The sequence below is a fragment of the Peromyscus californicus genome, unplaced genomic scaffold (assembly GCF_007827085.1).
Source record: "Peromyscus californicus insignis strain IS unplaced genomic scaffold, ASM782708v3 Scaffold_24__1_contigs__length_46423439, whole genome shotgun sequence".
Classification (NCBI taxonomy): domain Eukaryota; kingdom Metazoa; phylum Chordata; class Mammalia; order Rodentia; family Cricetidae; genus Peromyscus; species Peromyscus californicus.
In genome coordinates this window covers 7,053,706-7,080,839 of record NW_026294535.1, presented here as the reverse complement: position 1 = coordinate 7,080,839, position 27,134 = coordinate 7,053,706, and the positions used below count along the sequence as shown (strand labels likewise).

The window sequence follows — 27,134 nt, the reverse complement described above, 5'->3', positions numbered from 1 at the left end:
GGTCTAACAGCTCCAGAAAAAGCAAGGCCTGGTTTTCACATATGAAATGCATTGACCGGGCTGCTGCTGCTGAACTGATAAAGCTACAGTTTGCCATCAACACCATCAGAGATCCGAGAAGGAAAAATGGAGCAGGAAGTACAAACCAAATGGCCTCTGTATCAGTAAGATGACAGAGACTTCCCAGCTATCTGGATGATGACCCTGTTACCCCAGTCTCCTCCTGGTCAATCTCAGTAATATCAATGGAGGCTGAATGGCTTCAGTGTCCCGTGGTCACACAGCACAGCATTAACTCTTTGGCTGCCACACAGTGCAGCATCAGTCTTTGGCTGCCAGACCCAAAAGATCCGAGACACTTCGCTGTGGGTGAGGAACTTGAGAGACCGGCCTCCCTTGGTGAGGCAAAGAGGGGCAGTCGATTCTCCAGTGTCCCACCTGTCCACAGTCTCGGCAGGGTCCTGGAGGTGAGCGAGGCGTGGAGCAGCTTTTCCCAGTGGTTTCTGTTACCACAGTCCAGGTGGAGTGGTCTTCTTTGGGGAGACCTTAGGGCTGCCACCACAAGCTGGCATCTTGTCTCTCGTGGGAAGCCCTTTTCGTTAAACACTTTAAATGCCATATTCAGCAGATCTCTGAAAAGTTTTTGAGGGTCATCTATTAAGTTTATCTGACTTTAAATAAACTTTATTTGTTTTAGACCTAACCTTGCAAACATGTACAGAAGGTTAAATAAATCTTTTTTCCATGACAACAAATCACATTTGTTCTTAGTATGACTACAAGCATAATTCTGAGTATTTTAAAGAATTTCATCATTTATAACATGACTTACTATTAGCCTGCATGTCCTAATTGTAGCCTTAAAAAATTACAGTTCTTGAGTTGAATCTCTTCTAGTACCAAAATAAAACTTTAAATCATAAATGCATCCCATAGAGAGACTGGGAATTTTGTAAAACCATACATGTAGTCCACAGAGAGATTGGGAACCTTAATTTTTTTTTTATCCTTTCATAGTGCATTGCAGAATATCACAGTTTCTTGTATGTCTCAGTTTATCCAAATAGCTAAAGCTTAACAAAGTTATATACATTTTCAAGCCAGTTTCTAGAGCTTAGGCGAGGAAAGGCATTCCACGGGCTCTTCGCCAGACTGCGTAGGTCATGACCTTGCTACATCACAAAATAGGAAAGTATCAGTTCTTGGTGTTCTAGCTGTGGTCATAACACTAGCTTCTCATCTTCTTCTCCATGTTTTTAATTTTTCTTTTATCCTTTTTCATCCAGGTTCACCTTGTTTCTTGAGCTTGTCACTCTTCATCTGTAACAAGACAGATCTCTGCCATCTTTGTCTGTCCAAAACTCTGGGCAGATCCTATCCCATGACATCCCATCCCCTGTTGGCCTTTTTAAGTCATATTTTCAGTCAGAAAATCCAACTAGAAATGGCAGTCCTTGATAGCGACTGTCAGGTCGGCATCAAATCCTGGCCAGAGACAGGCATCCCTAAGCCAGGAGGCTCCTGGGCTGGGGTTTTGTTCTTTGTTTTTGTTTTGTTTTGTTGAGACAGCTTCCTTTCTGGAGCTTTTCTGCTCGGTTCTGCTTCTGGCAGCATTTTCGGTCTTGATCCTTTTAAGTGGGTTTCTGAGGCCTCGCTCTCAGGGTCTTGAGCTGGTGTATTCTCTCAGTTATGTGTCTGGCCATGGCCCTCTATTTAAAGTGAAAACTAGAACTAGGAAAATTACTAGAAGAATCATTGCATATAGCAAACCACTGGCGTTTGCAGACTCAGTGAATTTTGAGAACACTCAAGGACAAACATTTTGGTTTAAACCATGACATCATCCTGAGATAAAGCCGATATCCAGAAGACCCGTTACTTAGTCATATTTTTAGAAGAGTTACTGAATACAGTAAACAAAACCTCGGTTATGTTGTCTTGATTGAGGAATAAAAATTATTACATTTTTAACAACCATAGCCTTCAGTGTTGTTCCCCCCCCCAAAAAAAAATTTTTTTTTTTTTTGGTTGCTCAGGCATTTTGTCAAAGAACTTTATAAAGGTAAATTGTAGAGAATTGTCTATGTTCCTCATCTGTAGAGTTTTCTATTTGTATTTTTTCCCTTATATATAAAGGCAGTAAGTACAGCTTTAATTTCCTGGTTATCAAACATAGGTTGCTTTTAAATCCTAATTTTTTTATGATTAAACTTTGTTTTTATGATTTTTGTCTTCATCTGTTATTCTTATTCTCTAGACAAGAATCACTACACAAAAATCGATCCCAATCCAAAATATCATGGAGAGCTACTGGTATTTAAAAACATCCATTTCTTGTCAGGCGGTGGTGGCGCATGCCTTTGATCCCGACACTTGGGAGGCAGAGCCAGGAGGATTTCTGTGAGTTCGAGACCAGCCTGGTCTACAGAGCAAGATCCAGAACAGGCACCAAAACTACACAGAGAAACCCTGTCTTGGGAAAAAAAAAAAAGAAAAAAAAGAAAAAAAAATCCATTTCTTTCAAACAAGAGTTGAATCCAAGTTACACATACAGTGTGCTGTAGCAAATTAAGATGACCCATATATAGATTTCCAACCATCAACCGTCTTGCTGTAAGTTTTAAGTTAACTTTTTGTTGCAGATTTTACAGGTCCTTAATCATACCCAACAAACTTACAAATCGTGAGGTAAAGAAAGTTTACGTTATAGTCCTACACATCTTGAGATAAGATTCATACTTTAGCAAAAGTTTTAGAGAATTAAATGAAAATTTTTAAAAAGTACAAGAGTGGCAATAACCCCATTGGGGATAGTCTATCCTTCTTCTCTCCTTTCTCTGTCACATAGTCAGGTGGGTACCTGACTCACGACAGAGATTTTGGAGGAAACGTTTAAACAAGCACTCTTGGGTCTAGAGGAAGGGGGACCCATAACCCAACTCCGGAGCCAGCTTTTCCTTGAAGTAGAACAGCATCAGACAACATTTTAATATTATCCATACCTGAAAGACACCTGAGTCACGTCCCGGTAAAACTGAATCCAGTGACGGTGGGAGGGACCAGACAGAGTAAGCTGAGAACAAGGGAGGCTTAGAGATAAGACTGTTTTGAGCCCCGGCTACCGACAGAGGGCGCTGCAGGGGGGAGCTGGGAGAGGCACCAGCCAGGGAGGAGTGTGTACCCTGCGGCTTGTACCTTTGCTCTCTCGCTCTGCTTGGCTACCCCTTTGCTCGCTCCCTCTCTTGCTAGATTCTGCAACATCTGCAACAAACTGACGGACACACCAGAAAGCACAGACCCACCAAACAGTAACTTAAAAAGACACACAAAACAAATATTTGGTAGCTCCCTTCATTCATCGACCAAACAGCAGATTTCCAGCTAGGCTTTTTCCAACAAGGGCCAGCAGTATTCCCTCGGACTCAGGAATTGATGCTTCGCCCAGCTTTTCCACTAGTCCCACCAATGGGCACTGCAGACAAACACCTCCGGAGGTTTTCTGATGCCTCTTTCCTCACAATCTAGGCATTGAGAACCTGCTGGCAGCTTCCTCCAAACACTGGACCTGTCTAATTTCTCAGCTCCCAGGACTCCACAAGCCTCCAGGGTCCCAAGGGCAACCAGATAAAAAAAAAAAAAAAAAAAAAAAAAGGTGTCGCTGGTTGAATGCTTAAATCCCAGACAAACCCCCAAATACTGTGGGTCCTTCAGAGATTCATCAGTCTGACTATGATTTTTGTTGTTGTTGTTGTTTTGTTTGTTTGTTTTGTTTTGTTTGTTTTTTTCAAGACAGGGTGTTTCTGCCTAGCCCTGGCAGTCCTGGAACTCACTCGTAGACCAGGCTGGCCACAGACTCAGAGATCCACCTGCCTCTGCCTCCAGAGTGCTGGGATTAAAGGCAGGCACCAGCATCATGAATAAATTTTAACAAAGGAGGCTTTTACTCATATACAGGCGCCAGGTCTACAGCTGGGACTCCTGAATGCAGCACCCCGCCTCCTCAGTCAGGGGCAAAGAACACAGAATTACGCTCTGTCTAACGTTGTCATCTTGTGCAAAGCAAGCTTTTGTTCAGAGAAGCAGAAACCGTTTCGTTAAAGTTGTACAAGATCGGACGATTACACAAATTAACCCTAGGCAGCCCTTAATATTTGGAAGTCTAATTTTGCTTTATAGCTCTCTTAAACACAGAAAAAAAAATTAAACTTTTAAACGTAAAGTTAGCCATCAGCGTAACATTAGCCCCCACGTTAGGAATGCTATCTGAACATTGACTACAATATTTTGCACAAACGAAGTCTAGCTCATTTGTAAACACAAGAAGACTAGAACTCCTTGTACGCAGCAAATAAAAGACCATGTAGCAAAGCTGAGCAGCGTGTCCCTGCTGGCCGATCAGCACACTAGCTGAGCCGGCTGCCTCCTGCTAATACTGGCTGACCAATCTCGCTGAGTCAAGTCTCTAAGCCAATCTCCACACGGAAGTTTAGAAGGGATGGCAAAGCTTTCTCCCATAGTTTCCTTCCCCACTCATGACTTAGCCTTCTTATATCTTATCCTCAATATTTACACTGTCTTTCCTCATACAAAACAGTACTTAGACACTGCAAAGTTCCAAGGAAGAAAAAGGCTGTTTTGAAACTCTAAAGCACAAAAACTGTCAGCAGCTGCCACTGCTATCAGTTTTTCTATAATTTCACCGTAATTAGGCTTAAATATCACTCCGTTAAAGGAAAATGGTGTATCACAGGAATTTACCAAATTGTGTGGTATCCTGGGTTAAGTTTAGCTGGGAACTTTGCTTTGGCCCACTCCTCCCTCTCCAGATCCCACCCTCAGAAAGCTCGCCCAGCATCGGCTCCTCCCCTGGAGCTACTCAAAGACTGGGTTTACAGGGTATTTGAGGCCCCCTCCTTGAGAGCAGCGACAAGATTTCTTCCCCCAGATAACTCAGGAATGCTTTGCTCATTAAACCTGGACCTTTAATTTGGCTTGCTTTAGTTTATTGCCTCGGCAGAGAAACCCACTACCGGGGATCCAAAAATACTTATCACTGGGTTGGAAAACTTGAGAGGAGTGCCTAGCGACCTCATTTTACTGGATAATAGCCAACCACATTGAGAAGGCTCTCTGCTTTTACCCAGTCCATCCATTCAAATACATACATACATACATGTGTGTGTGTGTGTGTGTGTGTGTGTGTGTGTGTGTGTATATAATTATTTTTAGTTTTTCGAGACAGGGTTTCTCTGTGTAGCCTTGGCTGTTCTGGAACTCAATTTGTAGACCAGGCTGGCCTTGAACTCATAGAAACCCACATGCCTCTGCCCTCTGAGTGCTGGGGTTAAAGATGTGCACCACCACTGCCCCCCCACAAGATCTTTTAAAACCACCAGAAGTGTTGTCTAAACATCCATGTGGCATTCTACTGCCCAATCTCATTACTACCATTATTTTTGTAGCTTCTAATTAATTGCTATTTTTGCACCAGAAATTCAGGTTACTGCTACAGGAATTTATGAAGTCCTTTGTAATGTCGTTAACAGACTAAATTGAAGAAACAAATCCATTAGTGAGAGAACCTGTTATCCTGACTCGAAGGGTCATCACTGTTCTCTTAGGGTCACTTGATCTGTGTTCATAGGTGCGCTGGCCTGAGCAATGTCTGAAGGAGGTTACAAGGGGCAAAATACCAGGCCAGACGTAGAATGAGGACTCAAAGGTGACTTGGGGCATTGGGTGACTCAAATATGTCATTAAGGAGACAGTCTCCCACTCATGGGGCTCATCCAGCCTATCTACTTACTCTCCTAAGCAATAGAGATATTACCTCTGCTTTCTGATAGCTACTAGGGTAGATCCCAAGACAAAAGATTCATTCCTGGTTTTCATTTTCCTTCAACTCATTCCAATCTTGCGGCCCAGGAAACATCTTCAAAGATATTACATACTAAATGATACATACTGGCTTAAAATTTTACAGTTTAAAAAGATTTTTGTATTTAATTTAATTTTTTTTTTTTTTTATTTAAAAAGGAATAAGTAGAGTTCACCCGCAGCACCGTGGCAAGGGAAGGAGCCACGATCCCTAAATTGTAAGGCAACCTTCTTGGAGAACTATGACAAAGGGTCACTGGAAGGGAGCCATGTTTCAAAATAAAACATCATGTGGCCATCTGGAAGTGTCCAGGGATGAAGGAGCCAAGGAAGTGTCCCCTGCAGGCTACAGGATGAAGTGCCTCTTCCAGCCTGTTACCTGGGTGTCCGCTGGGGCCACCGGGAACTCAGTTCCTATTCCTGCACTGGGAGGTACCGTGACAGTAGGGGTTACAGTGAGGAGAAGAACCCTTTAATGGGGGCTATTTTTACACTCTTCCTAGCAGCTGATAGCCAGAGTGCCACAAACATCCCTACAGCAGAAGCAGTCCATAGTGAGAGGAGCTTTCCTGAGCCATTTCGGGTTTCCAAGTCCTCCTAGTGACAAACACTGGTCAAATTCGGCCAGTAATAATTACTCCTTTAAGGAGTTAAGCTCCAAGAGATAGAGCGGGAGCATGTGACATGGGGGGACTCCATGCCAGCCAAGACCTAGCAGCACTACCCAGCAGAAGGAGGAGGGGCCGACCGATTAGCAGTTGTTTGTACTGAGGGAAGGGCAGTCAAGAGCGGCTAGAGGAATGAAGCCAGTTAGCAGACAGGGAAGTAAAGGAGGAAGCAGGGACTGAAAAGAAAGGGGCGCTTGTTTACCTGCCTCGCAAGCATTAACCCAGCCATGGCTTCTTAACCCTTTCCAGCGGGGCACTCTTCTTTGCAGGAGAGAGGAGAACCGGGGGGGGGGGGGGGGGGGGGGGAGCTGAGGGGTGGGAAGCCTCCGTGGGAAGCCCTGTCCTCACCCTTTCTGGCTTAGTCAGGACCAACAACCTATGCATTTCTTTTTTAACAGTAAGACATTCTCCTCACAGATAGTCAAACAGATGTTTGGTTTCTTCAGGCATTTTGTCAGGGTGCTGAAGGTCTTCCTGGCCTGAGAGGCATAGTGTTCCCCCAGGAAAGTTTCAGACACCACCCTGACCTAGGTCTCAAAAGCAGGCAGCCGCCATTGCTCTACAAGTAGATTACACAATTGGTATAAATATGTCTTTTGAATATATGTAAATAAAAACTACAGAGTAAAATATAAAATTTAAGTACCTATCTTTCTTCTCTCTAGGCCGGTGTCTTAAGAACATCAGTGTTGGGAAAATAGAGTCCAGCTGCTCTTTTTTATCTTTTAATTACTCTAGTAGTCTTTTCTCTCTTTTTTAAAATCCACTTCAGCTGGGGCCGTTGCTCAGCGTGCTGTCCCCCTCCAGACTTCTAAGGCTATGTGCTTAGACCCTTATGACTCAAAGGATGACTTGATGACGCCACCTGGCCACCTGGGAGCTTCTGAGAAATTAATTCTCAGCTTCTCCCCCAGACTTACAAACTTACGAATCTGCATTTCAGTGAGATCCCCCAATGACATCCATGTACACTCACATGTCTGTGTGCCGGGGTGAGGGTGGAGGCAGACTCCAGCTCTCTGTCTAATTCCTTGTATGAATATTTATGTGGGACCACTCTCTCAGCTGTCCCAAAGGAAAGATATTCTATTTTCCTTATGTTTAAATTTTCAGTTAGTATATATTCCTTGTACAAAATAATGAATTTCATTAGGAGATTTCCATATATGGATGTCATGTACTTTGGTAATACTCAATCTCCTCTTTACCTGGTCATCAGCATCAACCCTTGTTCCCTTCTGCTGGTCCCCTTTTTTTGTTTTAAGATTTCTCTCTCCTCTCCGTGTCCACGGAGCCCAGAAGAGAGTGTAATTCCGCTGACTGGAATTACAAGTAGTTATGAGCTACCCTACATGGGTGCTAAAAACTAAATTTTGGGTCTCTGGAAGAGCCGTAACAGCTCTTAACAGCTGATCCATCTCTCCAGACCCAGTCCCCTTCTTTTTTTTTTTTTTTTTTTTTTTTTGGTTTTTCGAGACAGGGTTTCTCTGTGTAGCTTTGCGCCTTTCCTGGAACTCGCTTTGGAGACCAGGCTGGCCTCGAACTCACAGAGATCCACCTGGCTCTGCCTCCCAAGTGCTGGGATTAAAGGCGTGCGCCACCACCGCCCGGCTCAGTCCCCTTCTTAAAGGAACGATTCTGGTAAACGTACCCTCTCGTGTTGTTCCTTTTCAAATCACTCTGACAGAATGCCCGATGGAAGCAACCTAAGGTTCGGGAAGGATTTCTTCTGGCTCCTGGTTTCCTGGTGGGCAAGGCTGGGCTCCTGCATGGTGGTGGGAGCATGTTGTGGAGGCTCCTTAGATCTTGGCGGATCAGAAAACTGTGTATTCTGGCTGGAACAGGAAGTGCATATAGCTTTCAAAGCCCAACACCAGGGACCAGTTCCTGTTAGGTAGGCCACACTGCCCAAAGGTTACACAACCTCCCAGGACAGTGCCATCCACTGGGGATCCAGTGCCCAAAACTGTCTTTGAGGGCACAGTGCAGATTCTAACCACAACACCCCTCCAGATAATGACCCAACCCAACATCCAAATGTGGCTTCCTAAATCCCAAAGCTACAGGCAGGGTTTTAGGTAATCAAAGTTGCTGAAAGAGGAATTTTTTTTTTTTTTTTTTGAGACAAAGTTTCTCTGTGTAACAGCCCTGGCTGTCCTGGAGCTCACAGAAATCTGCTTGGCTCTGCCTCCCAAGTGCTGGGATTAAAGGTGTGCATCACCACAGCCTGGCCAAAAAGGAAATTTTTGAGGAAGGAGCTTCCCCTTAGGGTTCCTCAAATCATGCTATGGAAAACATTTTTAACAGTACAATGTGGACTCAGGAAAGGATCATTAAAAAAAATGATTGAGGATATAAACAAGATTGAGGGCTGAGAACTGTGTCCAGGGGAGATTAGTTTCTTTAATCCTCAATTGCTTTTGCAATTTCAGATAAAAAGCACAATTACCACATCTCAGGGATACTGTTGTGAAATTCTGTTTTGTTTTGTTTTTTTCTGATCTTGATTAGGACAGTGAGCATTTCTAGAGAGGAGATCAAAGGTTTTAGTTGATTTATTATTGAACACTGTATATCTACATATTTTGTTAGATACCATAGTCACATAAAATGTGAACTTTAGGATCTCAAATAGAAAAGTATCAAGACAGATCAAAGTAAACATAATCAAAGCAAACATGGAACTGGAGAGATGTCTCAATGGTTAAGAGGACTTGCTGTTCTTACAGAAGGTCTGGGTTCAGTTCCCAACACTCACATGACAGCTTACAAAATCTGTAATCCAATCCCAGGAGATCCAACACCATCATCTGGCCTCCTGGGGCACCAAGCATGTGCGTGGTCCACATACATACATGCAGGCAAGTACTCAAATACATAAAGAAAAAAAATAAAATGTTAAAAAACAAGTGTTGACACAATAAGATCCTCAAATTATAATAAGCCAGACAGAATTGTGAATGTGTATATTTTGCAAGTCTAGCCAAGTGATTCCTTTTTTAAAAGTCATTACTTTAATTGTAGGTATTTACTGGATATGGTGTGAAATTTTGATACACATAAACAATGTATCATGATCAAATTGGGGTCCAGGTGATTTGTTGATTGGAACCTTGCTTTTTTGTCCATGTAGGGAAAAGGAGCTGGCTAAAAAAACCCACTCCGACCATGGAGTCCAGAACTAGGGAAAGATAGCTCAAATAAGGCCAGTGAAAGAAACATAGTTTGTCTCAAATCAGAGCCATCTCTGTCCCTGGCCAAATGACTTGTGAAACCAATCACAGAGCAGGACAATAGTACCCTGGCCCTGGGGCCCAGGACCAGGGAAAGACACAGCCTGGGTTTGGGACCCGAGCCAGAGAAAGGAACACTTTATCCCCAAACCCAGAACCAAGGAAACATGCCCTGACTCTGAAACTAGTACCAAAATAACACTCTTGGTCCCTAGAATCAGAGTCAGTAAAAGAAATGTGCCCTGGCCTTAGAGGCAGTGTCAAAAACCCAAAAAAGACCAGTGAAAGAAACACAGTTTGGCTCTGAAATCAGGGCCATCTCTGTCCCTAGCCCACAAAACTGGCCAATCCCTAGGCAGAAAAAAAACTAACCAATCACTGGTTGACTCTGCCCCAAGACATCCTATATAAACTGCCCTGCCTGGTCAGTTGTGGGCTGTTCTCTCTACCCTGGTAGAGGTAGCTAGTCTCCTGGACTCCTCCTTCCCAAATAAATCTCTTTCTCAAAAGAGTATTGGGGGTGTGAAGATCTTCATTCACTGGTGTAGAGAAGATCTTTGCTAAGACATCCCTCAGTGGACAGAGTAAGGAGGAGCTAAACAGAAGATCCTTGCTGAGAAGTCTCTCAGTAGACAGAGCAAGAGAGAGCTGAAAAAGTAACATTTCTCCAGAGCCAGAGGCGGTTGCTACATTTCTGCAGGGGTTTCCCCTTTTGCAGAGTGAAGCAAAAGAAGCAACATCTTAGGCTGGAGAAGTAGAGCTCTGCTAGGAAGCCTCCTTTAGTGGATGCTGAGCGGCTCTCCAGGAGAGAAGCAGGATTGCTATATCCTGTGGGGAGACCATCCCCTATCACACCAGGTATAGCTTGACTCTCCCGAACAGTCAGGATACCCTTCCTTGCAAAGCTGTCCTGGCAGCTCCAGGCCTGACTTTCCTGAATTGTCAGGATATCCTTCCTGCTGAAGCACTTCCAGCCCTGACTCTCCAGAGCAGTGAGAAAAATTTCCCTTCCAGGGCTGAGCTGCTTCTTTGCTGTCCTAAGCAGCTCCAGGTGTCTGGGATACCTCCAGGGTAGAGCTGCCCTGAAGCAGTTCCAGGTGTCTGGGATGCCTTGCCCTCCAGGGTTGAGCTGTCTCTTTGCAGCTCCAGCCGTCAGAGCTGTCCTAAGCAGCTCAAGGTGTTGCCTGACTCCCCAAGTAGTCAGGATACCTTTCCCCAGAGTTGCAAAACTCACATTTTGGTGCCAAAACCTGGGACCAAACCCAAAAGAGTTGCAACATAATTACTTATAGTCCAAACCAGAGAAAACTGGGTTATGATGTAGTTATTTCATGAACAGTTTGTACCTACCATGGCTACATGAAACTATGTATTTTTGGAAATTTGGCTTCAACATGAAAGATGTTGAAGAAAATCTGAAATGTGAGTATTAGTTATACAAAAGAACCAAGAGCAAAACCCTGCTTTCCTTCAAAAAAAGAAGCTATGAACTCCAGTTCTCATTCCTCTTCACTCTATTTTGTTGCTTCTTATCTAAGAAAATAATTCTTCATGGAATCTTCAAAATAAATTATAATGGCACAAACCTACATGATACATAGAAGCTAGATTGTTCAATATGGGCAGAAGTAAATCCCCATCTAAGTCTTTCTTACTTGTTGAGTATTTCTTACTTAAAATGCTTGGGATAAGAAGTGTTTTGATATTTTTCAGATTTCAGATAATGTGTATATGTATAAAGTGAGAAGTCTTGGGTCTAAAAACCAAGCCTCAACACAATATCCATTAATGATTCATATATACTTCATAAACCATATGAAGGTATTCTCATACAATTTTTCTCTTTTTGACTAACATATCTTATGACATCAGCTGTGGAATATTCCACTTGCAGCAAGCATCATGTCACTGCTTCAAAAGTTTTGAACATTGGAGCATTTCAGATTTCTAAATTAGTAATGCTTAATTTTGTACTTAATCATGTAATGTATTAGGTGGCATTTTGCAGATTGAGATTAAAGGATCTGGAATAAGAATGTGTAAACTCAAAAAAAAAAAAAAAGAATGTGTAAACTCGGATCCTGGCTCAACACTGTACCGGCTGTATGTGTAATTGGGACAAAAGCATGAACCTCATCATGCCCATCTGTAAAATAAGGGTGGAGGGGAGTCATCAACAGTGTTAACCAAGGTTTTTTTTTTTTTTTCTGGAGCTGAGGATCGAACCCAGGGCCTTGTGCTTGCTAGGCAAGTGCTCTACCACTGAGCTAAATCCCCAACCCCATTAACCAAGTTTTGAGCTACAATAATGACCAGCACTGTAAGATACACCAATGGCACAAATATTATGGAGGTAACCCATCACTTTCCAATTGAATTTAAGACCTACTCCACAGGAGGAAACACATGCCTGGTACTATAACTCTGACTAAGAACCCATGGAGGTGGAGCTTACAGGACCCTGGGGTAAGCCAACTCCTATTATTCTGCTAAAGGGACACAGCCCTCTAAATTCACATCTTTATACCCATAGATTAGTGCAGCTCTCCCATCTCCAGAAAAGTTTCTTTGTGTAGTGGATGGTGGTGAACACAGAAACTCACAACTGGTCAAACTGCAGAAAATAAGTATCAGAGAAGCGCTCAGCCTTAAGTAGGACATCCGTATCATACCTCTCTCCCAAGACTCGTGGACTATGGGAGGAGAGAGGACAGAAGGCTTGTAAAGACTGGATCGAAGCAGTTTTCTGGATACGACAGAACCACTGTAACTCATGAACTCACAGAAGCTCTGACTGCCTTCAGAAGACCTGCACAAGCTTAAGTCAGTCAACAGTCTAGAACGGAGGGGGAAGGGGCTCTCTGCTCCCCATCCCTGAGGAGCTAGTGGCCGCTGAAGACAACTACTAGGAGAGGGAGAATCGGCCTTCTTTAAGGGTGTGGCCTCCAGTGGGTCGACCACGCTTCGCTGGATTGTTCCGCACACAGGAGTATGTGGACAGCACAAATTGGGCTTGACAGGGTGCAAAACACAGTAATAACAAAGAGGACACGAGGTTGGGGAGGTTAGGAATTAGGGGCGGGTTTGGGAGGAATTAGGAAGAGGAATAAGGGGTTAATACGATCAAAACATGTTGTATGGAATTGTCAAAGAATTAATAAAAATATTTTCTTTTTTAAAAAGTGTATAAAAAATTCAGAACACAAGCAAGCCTGTGGTTGAAGTCGGCGGATGGCTTCCCAACGCCCACCCTCTCACTTTTCAACAGTAGTAGAAATTAGCCATACAAATGGTTGGCCAGCTGAAGACGACATTTCCAGTTCTTCTCCCAGTTAGGTGTCACACTCGCATGACGGGGTTCTGTCAGAAATGAGGAATAAAACCCTGGATCATAGCCTTCAAAGCAAGAGAGTTCCGCGCCCCTTCTCTTTCCTTCCTTCCGGTTGGCTGGGCATTGCTGTTTTTGACCAGGACAAGGAGACAGTGAAATGGAAGAAATCAGCGTCTCTCACACATTGAGCTTTTGCAGCCCCCCCCCCCGCCCCCGGCGCTCGCCCCATTACCTACCCAGACATCATGTTTGGGCAAAATGAGTTTCTGTCTCATTCAGGCCATAGCGGTTTACCTAGCTGCAGCCTAAGGCAACTGTCAACACCTTCTGAGCATGCTGTGCGCCCCATTCACACCCACATCTCATTAGAAGAGGCCGGGTGTGACCACCAGCCGCGCTGGTCATCCCAGCTACTCAGGAGGCTGAAGCAGGAGGATCACAAGTTCAAGGCTACATAGCAAGGTCTTGTCTCAAAATAAAAAGCAAACAAGGAACTGAAGATAAAGCTCAGCAGTAGAGAGCAAGGCTCTAGGTTCAAAGTCTGGTAGCAAAATAAATAAAATACCAGGCATGTAAATTGCAAGTGTTGCCATTCCCCCCACACCTGCCTCTGTCTCCTGAGTGCTGGGACTAAAGCCATGTGTCACCACCACCTGGCTGCTAAATTTTTCTGCAAAAGGCCAGGTAATAAGACTTTGTAAGTCCTCACCTCTGTTAGAATAAACACGGCTATACTCACAGATCTGAAATTTAAATTTTGTAAATTCAAACAATCATAAACATTGTTCTTCTTTTGATTTTTTTCTCAATAATTAAAAAACGAAAAAAAAAATCATACTTCCGTACTGGGCTGCGGGAAACGAGATGGTGGGGCTGGCTTTCAGGCGCAAGTTCCTCAAAACAGTGTGAGGTAGAATGCATCTGCTGATCCATGTTGCTCAATCCAAGAGTCTGGAAAGTAGTTTCCTGCTTGTCTTATGCCTTAGAAAGATGCATACAGATCAGAGCCAGGACGTGAAGAGCAGCAAGTGGCTCCCCTTTGTTGGTTGGGCAATAGAACATGTTTATGACAGTCCAAATGGTGCATTGTGAGGTAAGGGACTGGTGACCTTCCATTATGTGGCAATCAGCCTTCTCAACCGTTCAGTGAAGCTTAGATTTTTCTTACTCCATTAAGGGCGTGTCTAAAAAACAGCCACCGTAATGAGTATCAAATAGTTTGAAAAACAGACATTTAGGTTTCAAACATTCAGTTCCCCCTTTGACAATATTTCTAAGGTCTGTTTTGTTTGTCTGTTTTTGTTTATTTTAAAACCTCACTGTCTGATCACGCAGGGAGGGTTAGCTAAGTCACTGTGTGAAGGGGCCACATCCCTCCGTGGTGCTTGAGTGTTTTCTGATTGGTCCGTGCATCTCCTTGATTTTTTTTTAATAAAAGGTCGAAGCGTAGGCACACAGGAACAGAGTAGCATCTAGCACTCAGTAGACAACCCAGCTCGGCCACGGTCCAAGCGAGCGAGACGTCGCCACAGAAACGTGAGCAAAGGCTGGGGAGGAAGGCCAGTCCTGGAGCCCCAATAGGAAAACCACAGCGGCAGAAGACCAGGGTCCGAAAGCGCCATAGGCTGCACGACCCGTCCCGGGCGCCCCAGTCTAGCTTGCTGAGGCCCCGCCCTCGGCCCCGCCCTCGGCCTCCGGCTCTCTGAGGCCCCGCCCCGGCCTCGCCCTAGAGCTCGCTGAGGCCCCGCCCCGGCCTCGCCCTCGAGCTCGCTGCGGCCCCGCCCCCGCCCTCGAGCTCGCTGCGGCCCCGCCCCCGCCCCGCCCCCGCCCGCGAGCTCGCCGCGGCCCCGCCCCCGCCCCGCCCCGCCCCCGCCCCGCCCCGCCCCCCGCGGCCCGCCCCGCCCCCCGCGGCCCGCCGCTACGAGAGTCCCACCGGCGGAGCTGGCCCGGGGCGCTGTGCCCTCGCTCGGCTCTCTCCGCCCCCCGCGCTGGCCGCGGGCTGCGCTGGGTCGCGGCGGGCCCCGCAGGCGGCCATGGCGGCGGGCGCCGGGGCCAGGCCGGCGCCGCGCTGGGTGAAGGCGCTGGGTGAGCCGCTGAGCGCCGCGCAGCTGCGGCGGCTGGAGGAGCACCGCTACACCGCGGTGGGAGAGTCGCTGTTCGAGCCGCCGCTGCAGCTTTACTGGACCTGGCTGCTCCAATGGATCCCGCTCTGGATGGCCCCCAACACCATCACCCTCATCGGCCTCGCCGTCAACCTGGTCACCACCCTAGTGCTCATCTTTTACTGCCCTACGGTCACGGAGGAGGTAGGTAGGGCCGGCCGCCCACCGGTGTTCCCTCGGAACCCTCGGGCCTCCTTCCCCGTCGGCCCCACGATAGGCGTCGGGGCCGAGGGGAGACCCTTTGTTGGCGGAGCATCCTCCGGGTCTCGGAGGGAGGTGCGGACACGACCAGACCGCTGTCCCGTGGCGGTGTTCACTTTTAGCTTCCCCGGGGCTCCTAGAGACTGTCGGGCCGCCACCCCAATCTTGTGACCGTGCTGAGCTTCCCTGGAGGGGGCTGTCAAGGTCACTGCCCCAGACCTGTGTCTGCCCACTTCGTCCCCGGGGCCATGGGCCGACTGGAAGGTTGACTGTGAGGACCAGCAGCCTGTACTTTGCACACTGGGGATTAAACACCCGCATCTCCATTCTGTCAGGACTTGTGGATGGGTTGGGTAAGCCCAAGATGCCCTTTGGTACTTCATAATCTTGTGTTTCTCCAAGGTGGTGCCTAGTGATCCTGAAATTACCCGTAGCATAACTGATGAAGTTACTTCTGGACGTTAACTTCCTCTTTGGTTCACTGACTTTTTCATGAAAATCAAACAAGATATAGGTGATAGTCCTCACAGTTATCCAGACTTAGAGATTATAAAAGCCAACCCATTTTATTAGTTGTGATTATATCTAACCCATGTGTAAAGTAAGAATAATAAGTAATGTGGGCTTTGGACGGTGGTGGTAAGACGTGGTTCCTTGGGCTGAGTGTCGAGGGCACAATAGCACGGCGAAAGTGCCTTGATACGCTCTAGGGGGTGCATATTGCATGCAGATTCTGTGCCATTACTTTCTTTAATCTCCCTCCACAATTACATGTAAACATAGATCGTGCCCAAAAGTGAGAGTTGAAGTTACAATAACAGTAACCGGAGTACAAGAGAAATAGTTCATGCTCTGCATCCATGCAAATACTTTTTTTAAGGGCTTAGTGGAGGCTGCAGTTTTAACACATCTTGCCTGCTAGTGACTGACTGTGTTCTCCTATCTGCCTTAGCAGACATTCCATTGTTATTTGTTTTCATGTAATTTGAAAAGACTAAGCTGTTTGGGGTTTGGGATTCTGGTGATTCTGGAACCCCCCAGAAAGCACCATATCATGATGAAGGATGGCAGGCTTGCAAGTGAAGGACTTGGCTTCCCATCAGCCTCCGCCCCGGCAGACCTATCAGGTCTGTTTTCCCATGTTGAAAATAGAAATAATGCCTGCCGGGCCAATTTCACAAAGGCGGCAGTGAGGACCGGATGATACATGCAGATAAATGTAGGACACTGCACTTTACTCAATAAATTAAAACTATCCCTCAACATATTAAAAATGCACTGTTGTTAAACAGTGTCGTGAAGCGTGGGAAGTGAAATTTGGCTTTGAGTTGGGCGTTGATTTGGCTGACAGTCTTGGATGTTTCTGGTATTGGTCAGCTAAGCCATGAACTTTGATGTTATTTACCGTCCGTTTGCTGAGCACTTAGAAGAATGGACAAAGAAGTCTGAGGGCTCTTGTGTAGGGTTGAAGGGGGGCGGGCTATGGATGAGATAAGTTTGTGATTAACTTATAGGCTCAGACTCATTTTTAAAAGAGGATGTGATGGGGTCTGAGGCACATAAAAATGTGCAAAGCCAGAATGGCCCAGGTAAGAGAGCTAAGGGGTGAATGAGAGATAAACTAACTATGAGGGATTGTGAAGTGCATGCCATTGGATCCTGCATTTGCCTCTAAGTGGTCAAAGTAAGAGGAGGAAGAGCAGGAGCCACTTTGTTTTTTAATTACGATGCAAATAATAAAGTGTTTTAACCACAGTTTCGGGCTGGAGAGATAGCTCAGAGGTTAAGAGCACTGACTGCTCTTCTAGAGGTCCTGAGTTCAATTTCCAGCACCCACATGGTGGCTCACAACCATCTGTAATGAGATCTGGTGCCCTCTTCTGTATACATAATAAATAAATCTTTAAAAAACAAAACAAGCCGGGCGGTGGTGGCGCACGCCTTTAATCCCAGCACTCGGGAGACAGAGCCAGGCAGATCTCTGTGAGTTCGAGGCCAGCCTGGACTACCAAGTGAGTTCCAGGAAAGGCGCAAAGCTACACAGAGAGACCCTGTCTCGAAAAACCAAAAAAACAAAACGAAACAAAACAAACAAACAAACAAAAACCCCATAGTTTCTGGCTATTTTTGCCTTAATAAAAGACCCAGCTCCATAAAATTCAGATCCACTTTGGTCCGACTGCGAAGTGTACATCCTTTTTGTTGCCTGTGTGACATGGAGGAAAACACTGGCATTTTATATGACGCCAGTGTGTGAAGGGCCTTCACATTGGTTGCAGTTTTTACCTTTACCAACCTGAAGAGACCAATGAGTTTTCCCTTCCTAGGGTGCCCTTCCTACCATCTCAGAATTCCTTCCTGCCAGCCTGAAGTCACTGGTATATATTTTCATAAGGGAAAATTGAGGTCGACAAAGATTAAACGACCTAGCTTGGAAGTTTCTGCTTCTTAGACTTGAAGATTCATAGTGCTTTTTCACACGCTGTGTACATGCTGCACTGGGGCCTTGAACATGTTAGGCAGGAAAGCTCTGCTGCTGATCAGCACTTTTTAATTTTTTTTTTCCCCCCAATTTTGAGATAGGGCTCACTTAGCTGCTCGGGCCAACCTGAAGCTCAGTAGCCATGCACTTATTTCTAGGACGTGATTGGGAGTGAAGGAAGCTAGTTGAAAAGGCTGTGATTGACGGTTTCTGTAATGGTTCTCCATTATAGAGTGGTACTTTACAGACAACCCTTTCCATCCTTTCTGCTCAGGGATCTTCCCTGTACTCTAGCTGAACAATTTGCCATGGCAGGAATATTTCTTTTCATTACCCTTCCTTCTTCACATATCCAGTTACCTACCTGTCTTTCAGTGCTCAATTTTAATACCATCTCCCCTAACACTACCACCCCGTGGACTTGTTTCTGCCTTCTGAGTCAAATCAGTTGCTTAGTCCTCTGAACTCCCACAATAACGAGGGTTGTGTACAGCCCGTTAACTGCATACCAGGCACTTCTGTTATTATTGGAATTTTCCCAGGGGCCTGCCCTGAGAAGATTTCTCCCAGAATCCTGGGGAAGATGCTATGATTGGCATGGGATCATCTGAGGGGAAAGAATCTATGTACACCATGCTCTTCCATCCGCCTGTCCATTTTATTTCTCTAAGACAAAATTTTATCTACACAGTTTCAGTTCCAATCTGACACTCAGTTCCTCTCTGTCCCTTCTCTTCCTGTCCTCTCATAGCCCTAACTAAGCTCTTATCTTTGTCCTCCGTTCCTCCGTCTCCCATTTTTCCTTCCTCTCCTGCTCTCTTGACCTGATTCAAATCCACCTAACCATCTGCAAAAACTTTTCCTTTGCGGCTTTTTCCTCAGGCCGACCCACTCTCACCCCAACCCAGAGTCAGGAATTCTCCCCAGTCTTCCCTCCACCTGGTTATGCAAAAAACCCTTTTATTCTGAGTCAGTAGCTCTATATTGCTACTAGGCTTGTGAGAGAAAGGGATGGTCTGAGCTTCATATGCACAAGAAATAAAGCTATGCATTTACACGTCCTCCTGTCTCCTAGGAGACAGGCATTGTCTCTGTAGGGGTGTTACCTAGTACAGATCAGCAGTAGGTCTGAGAGACTTATACTGTTTGCCCTTATGGCCTAGGAGTTATGGGCACACAAGAAATTGATAGTAAGAAACAGCTGATATATTAAAAGCCGAATAATATCAAATATTCCTTGATATTTGACTTCTCTTCCAGAAAGATTCCGTGACCCTTCTAGGTATAGCTTTATCGTATACAGCTGAATCTCTGTTTCATGTTCTTGCGGCCTGGAGCATGTTATGTTCTCTTATTGAGTCCTGTCAGCATTGTCTTCATGAAGAAGACAGTGGATATCCCCACTTCATAGACGTGGGAAGTGAAGAGAAATTGTCTCCTTGGATTAAGTAAGCGGGAACTAGGATTCCACACCAGAAAAAAAGCCATGCTTCTGCTGCTGTGGGCCTCTGTAGCGCTCCAGGAGAAAGTCTCCATTTCTTGTTGTTGTTAACATGTCTTCCTATTGAGCAGGACAGCCTGTTAGAGTTCAGTTCAGAGCACAGTGTCTTGCCATAGTGTTTGCCTAAGTGAGTGCACGGTGACACACACAGTGTCATCTTGAGAGATGATGTTCTTGAACTCTCACTCCGTTTTAGCTGTTTCTGTTGTTTGGCCTGAGAGTAAGCAAATGTTAGGGTAAACGTGTAGAAGCCCTCCCCTCCCCTGGACGGAGCATTTACCACTCTTGAGTATACAATCCTTGGGCTCCAGTCCTTGGCTGTCTCTTCCTAAAGTAACGTCATAGTTTCTGAGAACATAAACAAGGCCTACTTAATGCAGTTCCTAAGTGTGTATGTGTGATAACTTGGTGGTTCAAAGCTAGCTTCAGCCTTCTAGGGTTACCAGAATGAAACATCCTTGCTTCTGGCCACTGAGATACCAGTATTCAGGAGAATGAGCACTGGTAGAAAGGAATCAGGTTTATGCACAGCCAGCCCTGAAGGATCTAGAAGAGCTGGTTCTTTGAAGCTCTGTTTTCCTTGTTGGGGAATTTCTGTGGGTGAGAAGGAGGCAGTGAGGCTGGGCTTTAGGCAGAGTCTTGTTCTCCAGAGCAGTGTGGTGGACTTGTACCTTCCCTTGTGAAGAGTGCTATAAACGCCATCTGGGTTCTGGAACTCTAAAGAAAGAGTTATCAGTTAACATATGGATGGGGCTTCTTTTTAGCCAGAGGTACAAAAGGGCAGAGAGGGTGGGGAGCCCCAGCTGCAGTGGCATTCTCTTATTGATTTAACTTTTATTTTATGAGCATTGGTGAGAAGGTGTCAGACCCCCAGAACTGGGGTTACAGACAGTTTGAGCTGCCATGTGGGTGCTGGGAACTGAACCTGGGTCCTCTGGAAGAGCAGCTGGTGCTCTTAACCACTGAGCCATCTCTCCAGCCCTGCAGTTGCATTCTCTACTACAGAATATTTCCATGCTCTTTTTTTTTTTCCCTTTTGCCTAATATAAGTTGTGGTGTAATTCTCTTTTACTTACTTGCTGTGATGTTTCCTCCCTGTCTTCTTAACCTGGGCATTTACATTCATGGTAGTGTCTCTTTCAAGGGCACACCTACAGCAGACTGGCACTGAGCTTGAGGCCAGATTGAAGGGTATCGACTAGTACATTTCTCTTACTTACGATGTTAAAACATGACCATGCCTGAGGGAGCCATAAAGGCTTTAAACCTGGTTGTAAATAACGGGCATTATAACTACCTTTGCTCTATAGAGAATGATTTGTTGTGGGGAATGACAGAAAGGAAGAGCAGTAACCTTTGCACAGATTCCCACTCGGATTTCTCAAAGTAAGTTCAATTCTTTGAGCTCTACATTTCCTTTTAATCACTTTTTTTAAAAAAGCTAAATACTTTGTCAAGCATCATTTATTAAGTCCGGAGTCTTGGCGCCGCCTCTCTTATTGAAAGAAAATATTGCCTCCCATCTGCCAGAGGGTAAAAGTTCGAGAAGCAGGGAAGGGACTGGGACGGGGCACACCACGGCCTCAGAACTTAAGAGGAACTTTCTGGCACCTGGGAGCAGATGTTTTCATAACAGTGAGGTGCCTCCTTGCCTCACCCTCCTTCCAGATGTGCCCAGAAGAAGCTTTCAGGACACGGCTCCCCCTGTGAGTTGTTCCCGTGGCTTCGGTGATTCTGCTGTAGTTCATTTCTAAGGAATAAACTGCTTCTCCTGTAAAAGTCCACGTCAAGTATTGATAAAACATGAAATTGTGACATATATGAAGACTTATAAATTCCTCTCTTGTTTCACTAGACTGGGGCATAGTCTCTGACCTCTTTCATTTGAAGTTCAAGAACAGAACAGATTATTGGGGCACCTAGCACATTGATACTGATGACAGATTTGGGATGGGAGTTGGCTTCGTATTCTCCTCTCTTCAGTTCCCCTTAGCATTTCAATAAGAACTCCACTAAGTGCCAAAGGAAAAAGAATCTAGAACTGTCCAAAAGAAAAAGAAAGGCCATCTTTCAGAGGACTTCTCAGCCCACCAGAAAACCCTTTGGTCCTGGATGGCTGGGCTGCGTGTGTTCGTGAGTGACATGTGCGTCCCTTTACCCTGCTTATAGCTGCCAACTGTCACAGAAACTGCTGGTGTGTGAACTGAGCTGAAGCCAGTGAGGTCCAGGGGGAACCAGTGAGGTTCAGTGTGAACCAGTGAAGTCCAGGGTGAACCAGTGAGGTCCAGGGGGAACCAGTGAGGTTCAGTGTGAACCAGTGAAGTCCAGGGTGAACCAGTGAGGTCCAGGGGGAACCAGTGAGGTCCAGGGGGAACCAGTGAGGTCCAGGGGGAACCAGTGAAGTCCAGGGGGAACCAGTGAGGTCCAGGGGGAACCAGTGAGCCCCTGTAGCCATCCTGTTGGCTCCACCAAGGATGTTCCTTTTCACGTGACCATTCACCTGCCACAGAGGAAACCTGCTTCTGAGAACAAGGAAGTGCCCTGCTTGTCACAGGCTCCCAATAAGTGTGTGTGTGTGTGTGTGTGTGTGTGTGTGTGTGTGTGTGTGTGTGTGTGTTCACTTGCCTGTGTGCATGTGTGTCTGGAGACCAGAAGTCAGCCTTCAGTGTAATTCCTCGGGACCCCCCCACTGGGTCTTGGGGCTCACCTATTAGCCTAAGCTGGCTGGCCAGCAAGCCCCAGGGATTTGCCTGTCTCTGCTTCCCCATATGTTATAACTGGGATTATGAACACGTGCCACCACACCTGTCTGTTTATGTGGGTACAGAGGATTGAACCATATGCTAACTTGGCCATCACTTTACCAGTGGAGCTATATCTCCAACACACAGCAAACTGCTTTTTTTTGGGGGGGGGGAGTTTGTTGTTATTTTTGATTTTGTTTTCTGAGGCAGGGTTTCTCTGTGTAGCCCTGACTGCTCTGTAGACCAAGCTGACCTCAAATGCATAGAGCTCCATCCGCCTGCCTCTGCCTCCCGAGTGCTGGTACTAAAGGCGAGTGCCACCACTGCCCAGCTGGCAAACTGTTTTACCATATCGCAGGTACATAGTATAAGTGAATGGGGCCTTTAGTTATTTCTAATCGCTCTGTTTTCCTGAGCCAGGCTAGCAGTTTGCTGGAGACACTACAAGTTCTCTCAGACATCCTAGACTCACCTGAGAGGGTGTGAGCAGCATGCTAGCATTGTGTCTTTTCCACACACACACAACCTCTCTTCTAGTTTCCTTTCTTAACATTTAGAAATGCAGTTTCCGTTTTTACAGAGAGGTCAGCTGAAGTGTGGATACTATTAAAGTCTTAGCAGCTGACACACAGTGGTTTTGTGAACCCCCTTTATCATTTAATGTGTTAATTCACCCATGGCCATTTAAAGAAAAGAGTTTTTTTTCTTTTTTTTTAAGTATAAAAATTGAGAAAATAGAGAACGTATAGTTCTAGTATTTCCTAAACTTCCATTTCAGAAGACTTTTTGGGTATTGCTAGCATGATTGTTAATCTCACTTGTCAACAGGATTTAGGATTGTCATTGGAAATACACCAGTGTTTCCATCAAGGTTAGCTGAGGAGTGGAGACTCTTTTTGAATGTGGTTAACACTGGTTCGTGGGTGACTGATTAGAAAAGGGAAGAGGGGAAAGCAGACTGAACACCAGCATGCGTGACTGTGGGACACAGGGTGGCTGGTGTTCGTAGACCCGACTGCTGTGCCTTCCACCACGACGGGTTATATTACCACCTAAACCATGAACCAAAGCAAAGCCTTCTTCCCTGAATCTCTGTCATATGTTCTGCTGCAACAAGAAAATTAACAAACACAGACAGTCAGTACTAAGGAGTGGGGCTGTTTCTGTGATGAGCTTGGCCATGTGACTCACAGGCCTTTGGAGCTGGTTTATGGGAGGGATGTGGAAGAGTTTAAAGTTGTGGCCTAGAGAAGCCCCAGAATGTTGTCAACAGTGTAAGAGGCCATTCTGAGAAACTGCGGAGGCGTGGCCCGGGAGGTTTCAGAAGGGCAAAGCATCACTGCGTCCTGCTGATGACCTAAAACTTAGAGTGAAGCTAAATTGAAAAGTAGTGAACTGAGTTGTGTGGTGTAGCAAATTCCAAGACATCGTGACATCCAGGCAGTGACATGATTACTGTCCTGGCTGATAGCTCTCGGGTGAGAGAGCAGAAAGACACTAGAAAGCGTGTGGCTTGCCCACGCCGGGAAGGGGAGTTGAAGGGCAGACAAGATGGCTGCGGGGAGTAGCTGCAGTTGTTCAGGGACTGCTGCCATTAAAGAGAAACCTCACACTCTTCCCTCGGACAGTAGAAAAGGTACCCCGAGGGCAAACCGTATCCATAAAGCCTCCGACTTGTGAAAACTCATGTTCATTTGAAAAGGAGATCCTGAATCGAGAGAGTCAACTGCTTTTCACCACGTCAGCTTTAACCCTCAGACGCAAACACACAGAGCCATTCTAAGCCTTAATGTGTATAAACTCTTAGGTGTGCTGTTAACTGTTCTTTTCAGAATACATGAAATAAGTTTATAACTGTTCAGACACAAGTATCACCTGTGAGTTACCTAGCGTTGTCTGGAAGAGTCAGTAATAGGGTAACAGTGACACCAAAGGAGCTCTTTCCATAGTCTAGGTTCTTCCCTAAGCACTTCACATACGATAATCCACTTAATTCTCACAAGACAGTCATTATTTCTTTCTGTCCCTCCGTCCCTCCGTCCCTCCTTCTCTCTCTCTCTCTCTCTCTCTCTCTCTCTCTCTCTCTCTCTGTCTCTCTCTTTCTTTCTGAGACTGAATGAGCAAGAAGTAATTTTTCTAACTCTCTTCACCCATAAGTGGCATAGCAAGGATCTTGGTGCAAATAGAATCTGAAAGAAAGCCTGGGGGTACATTCTCTCCTTGGAAATGATTACCGCAAACTGTTCCTGGGTGGGAGGAGTCAGAGCATCGCTGTTTCCATCATTTAGGTCTTTAGATCTTGCAGATTTCAAGAACTCAGCGTATGATGCCATTACGTCAATCTAGAGTGGAAACATGTCTTGGAGTCGACCTAATCTAGCACTTTGATTTAGAGGATGGCAAAGACTGTTGTCCAGAAAGCCCAGTGCGGTTTGTCCCGTGAGCAAATGCAGATGTGCTGTTGAGCATCTAAGTCCTGCCTCTCCTCCCTGTTCCTCACTCACTTAAGATACTCAGTATTAGTACCGCATCTTTCTCCAGGTCTTCTCCCGACTCAGGGTTAATTTTAACAAAGGCAGTTGACACAAGCTGGCCCTCATATCTCTGGGGTTTAACTTCCCTCCACATGACTTGGGTTAAGATGGGTGTGGTGTTTTGTAATGTAGATTTAGGTTTATGATAAGGGGGTGTGTCTGGGGTCCTGGAGCCTTTTTTTCTCTGTACCTTAGTCTATGACATATCTTACAGCGTGGAAGTTTTTGGAACCTCCTGATTGAGGGCCTACTGCTGTCATCTCTCAGCCTGGTTGGTACCATGCCCAACCTGTGGTAGCAATCATCCAGTTACTCTGCAGCCAAGGCTTTGCGGCCCCCGTTCTTAGGAAATCCCTTTTGTTTCCCCGCAGTTCCTCTTTCTGTCTTCTCATTTCTCCAGCAGTAGGCTTCTAAAGAACAAGCCATGCCTTGTTCTTTAATATGGAAGTGAAGATTTATGGTTTTCATTGCTGTTCCGAGATGTTTTCAAAGGAAACAAATCGTGGATGATAATTAAGTTAGAGCCGACTAGCCTGTACCCAGTGACGCTTTGTGCCTGGAGAGCATACGGACTTGAGTGCATGTCTTCCAGCCTAGGCAGCGGCTTCATTGACTTGTGTGTCCATAAAATCGTTAGTGTCTCATTTCTGCAGAACTCGAGAGAGCACTGAGCAAGCTTGAAAATCATCATCTGGTGACTAGAAGTGGTAAAGTTTCCCAAATGCCCACTGCTGTACAGGGCGTTTTCTATGGTGGGCCCCTGAGAGAGAATTTATTGCCAGAAGCCTGTCGTTTGGGAGAAGAGTCAATAATTGAGGAAAATAGAAGGTAACAAGAAAAATGTTGCTGTATGTCATCTTAGGAGTTTGAACCCCAGCTTCCAGTTTTCTGTGCATTTGCGATACAGCTTGAAGACATGGCTTCTTTCTTTTAGTGGAGAACTAACTGTTACTGATTAGCAGAGTCGTTCTTTGTGAAACCTCCCGAGATTTTTTTTTTTTAATTGCAGAAGGGTTTTTCTCTGTCATTTTTATGCAATCAGGTAAGTTTATCACTTACCACTCGGTTGCTGCTCTTTTAAACATACTCTCACTTCCGCTGCTTTTCTTTTCGGTAAAAGTGACTTAGAATCCTTTTAAATAATTCTCAGTACAGCACGTTCAACGTCAGCTTGTGCATACCCAGGTCAGTCAGGGATGTAGAGACCCAATCTTAAAACAGAGACCGCCTAGAAACGTAAAAACAAAACACCAACCCCAATGCTCATTAGTGTTGGACATCTAATATTAACACATTATGAATATTTAAATTTATCCAGAGCAAAGTTCTGTCTACTTAGGAAGATTGAGGGGTAGGTTTTTGGGTTGACTGGGTATTTATAGAATCACCATAAACCATGCACAGGTTGATATTTTAAAAGTATATTTGCCACAAAAAATAGGCAAACGATGATACTGGATAACTTTGTTAAGTGCTTACTATGTGCCAGGGTATGTGTAAAGAGCAATCTAACAGATTTTTCATCAGCTAAAACTCTATTATTCACCTGTTTGGTAAAACAGGATTATCTTAGGGGTGTACACCTGCAGTCCTAGCACTTGGGAGGCAGAGGCAGGATGATCACTAGTGAGTTCAAGGCCACCCTGGGCTACACAGTAGAATCTTGTCTCAAAAAGAAAAAAAAAAAACATCAGGGGTCACATGACTTGCCCAAGGTCACATGGTTATTACATGGAGAGCCAAGAAATCAAACACACACCTAATTTTAAGATCCCAATTCTTCAACGGTTTTGCCTTCTTGCCTCTTCTAAGTGTACAGTTCTAGACTGGATAAATATGACTTGAATCTAAAAACTTACCCTGAAGACTTGAGGGGCCTTGGTGGCCAGCTGGTGGGCTTTTGAGAAGGGATTGGATCGTGAGGTCTACCTTCATGATGCATTAACCGTTGGTGACTCCTGGCTCCGTGGACTGTGGGCGAGTGAGGCTAATTGGAAGAAGCAGGCCAGGGTATAAAGGTTACGTTCCGTCCCGAATACTTCCTCCCTGTCTGCCTCCTACCGGATACAAGGGAAACTGCTTTGGTCCACCACATGCTCCCTGCTGGTGGTGCTCTGCCCCCCCCCCCCCCACGTTAGCCCAGAAACCGTGGAACCAAGTAACCATGGACTGAACCTTCCAAACCACCAGCCAACATAATCCTGCCTTCCCTTCATCTGAAGGGATGAGCTCACCATAGTCCCAGGTCTCTGAGAAAGAGATGCATTTATGAAGTGCAGAGGAGTGAGTATTACGAAATCTCTTCTCTGATGTTTGAACTGGATATTTTCTGTTGCTCTAGCTTCAAAAATGATGATTCTTTCCTCTGCCATGTGTATATCTGCCACTGTATGTAATGTGT

General features: G+C 45.5%; 1 protein-coding gene across 2 annotated transcripts in view; it reads left to right on the top strand.

Annotated features, from left to right (window-relative positions):
* Positions 1-15,118: 15,118 nt before the first annotated feature.
* Positions 15,119-27,134, top strand: part of Chpt1 (choline phosphotransferase 1) — a 35,260-nt gene continuing 23,244 nt past the window's right edge. For both annotated transcript variants that reach the window (XR_008221594.1, XM_052753048.1), the window contains exon 1: positions 15,119-15,415. Coding sequence is in view for 1 of the 2 variants with exons in the window: in XM_052753048.1 (XP_052609008.1) it covers positions 15,143-15,415 (273 nt within the window). In the remaining variant the exon portion in view is untranslated. The remainder of the gene's footprint in view (positions 15,416-27,134) is intronic.